Genomic DNA, 1,449 nt, shown 5'->3' with positions numbered 1-1,449 from the left:
TAGGCGGATCTCCTTTCAAGGTCAGGTGATACCTTTCTGGTTGATCCTACTAATGATCATGCAATGAGTGTTCAACTCATTTGTGAAATCGATGAGGCTAAGACAGGCCAAAGATCAACAGAACGGGATCTTTACATACACTCTTTTCCAATTTTCGATCTTTCGAACGAGAACTCATCGTGATGGGTAGGTGTATCACACCGGCAAGCTCGCCCGCCTCTGTTTAGTCTTTCATGGATGAAAAAAATACATTCCCTTGTCGGTTAACGCAGACTTGGATACCTATTCTGATGCGGAGGGAAGGAAAAGAAAATTCACTTATCTCTTATCCGCGGCAATCAAATCTGTTGGCAATCAAGGCTGCTTTCATATAGGTTTTTTGTTTGTAAGCTAGATATTCAACAGCTATGGCATATCTGGCCTCTATCAATTTCTTTTTCCTGGCTTGCTGTCCTTCCTTTTTCCAGCTTACTTTACTAATGCTGAAAGAACTGGCTGATGCTCTTTGTGCTAATTTACCGTACTATGAGTGAGCTTGCTCGTTCGTCTTTATTGATTGCATACTGTCTTGCTCCTCGCATACCGCCGTACTCTAAGTGTACCGATTCCCACCTGGCTCTCATCAAGCTGTCTTCCAAGGTCGGTCGAAACTATTCCTATCGCTTACCCATTTCCCAACGACCGAGTGAGCAGCTGTTCTTGAATCAGTTTTAGGTATTCAAAGTAGTGGAGGAGGATCAGCAAACTCAAAGTCTGGCTGTGCGAGAGGCCAATATGACTATCTATATCAGTTCTTAGCCTTAGTCATCTATTCGATCAATGCGGCCTGCCAAACTTCGAATAATAGATAATGCGGCTATCCTAGCCCTCAAGCCGGAACGGATTCAATACCATGGGATATTCCGAGACCGACAAGATCGATTGCGAGTTAGGACTTCTTCCTTATAGGCATTCTATCCAAGTCCACTAGAAAGGTATTCGTGAAAAAGAGCAGGTTAAGACATATCTTCTCGCTTTAGCTCTTCGCTCTTTGCCAGACACTTACTAAACTGCTCCGCTGCAGGTGCGTATGAATATTCATAGTGATACGTAAATCTTTCCTAAAGCCTGGCTTTGAGCCTTCCTTGAATGTGGCACTGAACCCTGGTTACTTTCGGTTGTGTATGGTAGTCCACTAATAGTAAGACTTCACTAGAAAGGTTTGGTTTCCCCTGTAGTTTGGTACAGTGCTTTCATCTTTCTCTCTTTCTCTGTGAAGATAGACTGCTGTTTATTGCTTTGCGTGTCAAGTGCGAGATTGGTATCGAGGAATTGCGTATAAAAGGTTGTCTATCTGAGACTATCTATCTAGTACGATCGATCAAGTCATTCAGTACAGTATCTTCGCTAGGTGTTTATGGAATTCTTTTAGCAGGTCGGTCTAGGTAGTTGATATTGCTCCTGAGAAAT

General features: G+C 43.0%; 1 protein-coding gene across 1 annotated transcript in view; it reads left to right on the top strand.

Annotated features, from left to right (window-relative positions):
* Positions 1-525: 525 nt before the first annotated feature.
* The window catches only part of LOC116001271 (uncharacterized tatC-like protein ymf16), a 16,386-nt gene continuing 15,462 nt past the window's right edge, over positions 526-1,449 (top strand). Inside the window, exon 1 of the mRNA XM_031241156.1 lies at positions 526-639. Within this exon, the coding sequence (XP_031097016.1) occupies positions 526-639 (114 nt within the window). The remainder of the gene's footprint in view (positions 640-1,449) is intronic.

This window comes from Ipomoea triloba, chromosome 13 (genome assembly GCF_003576645.1).
Source record: "Ipomoea triloba cultivar NCNSP0323 chromosome 13, ASM357664v1".
Classification (NCBI taxonomy): Eukaryota; Viridiplantae; Streptophyta; class Magnoliopsida; order Solanales; family Convolvulaceae; genus Ipomoea; species Ipomoea triloba.
The sequence above is the reverse complement of the archived record's forward strand: the minus strand, read 5'-3'. Positions and strand labels throughout refer to the sequence as shown.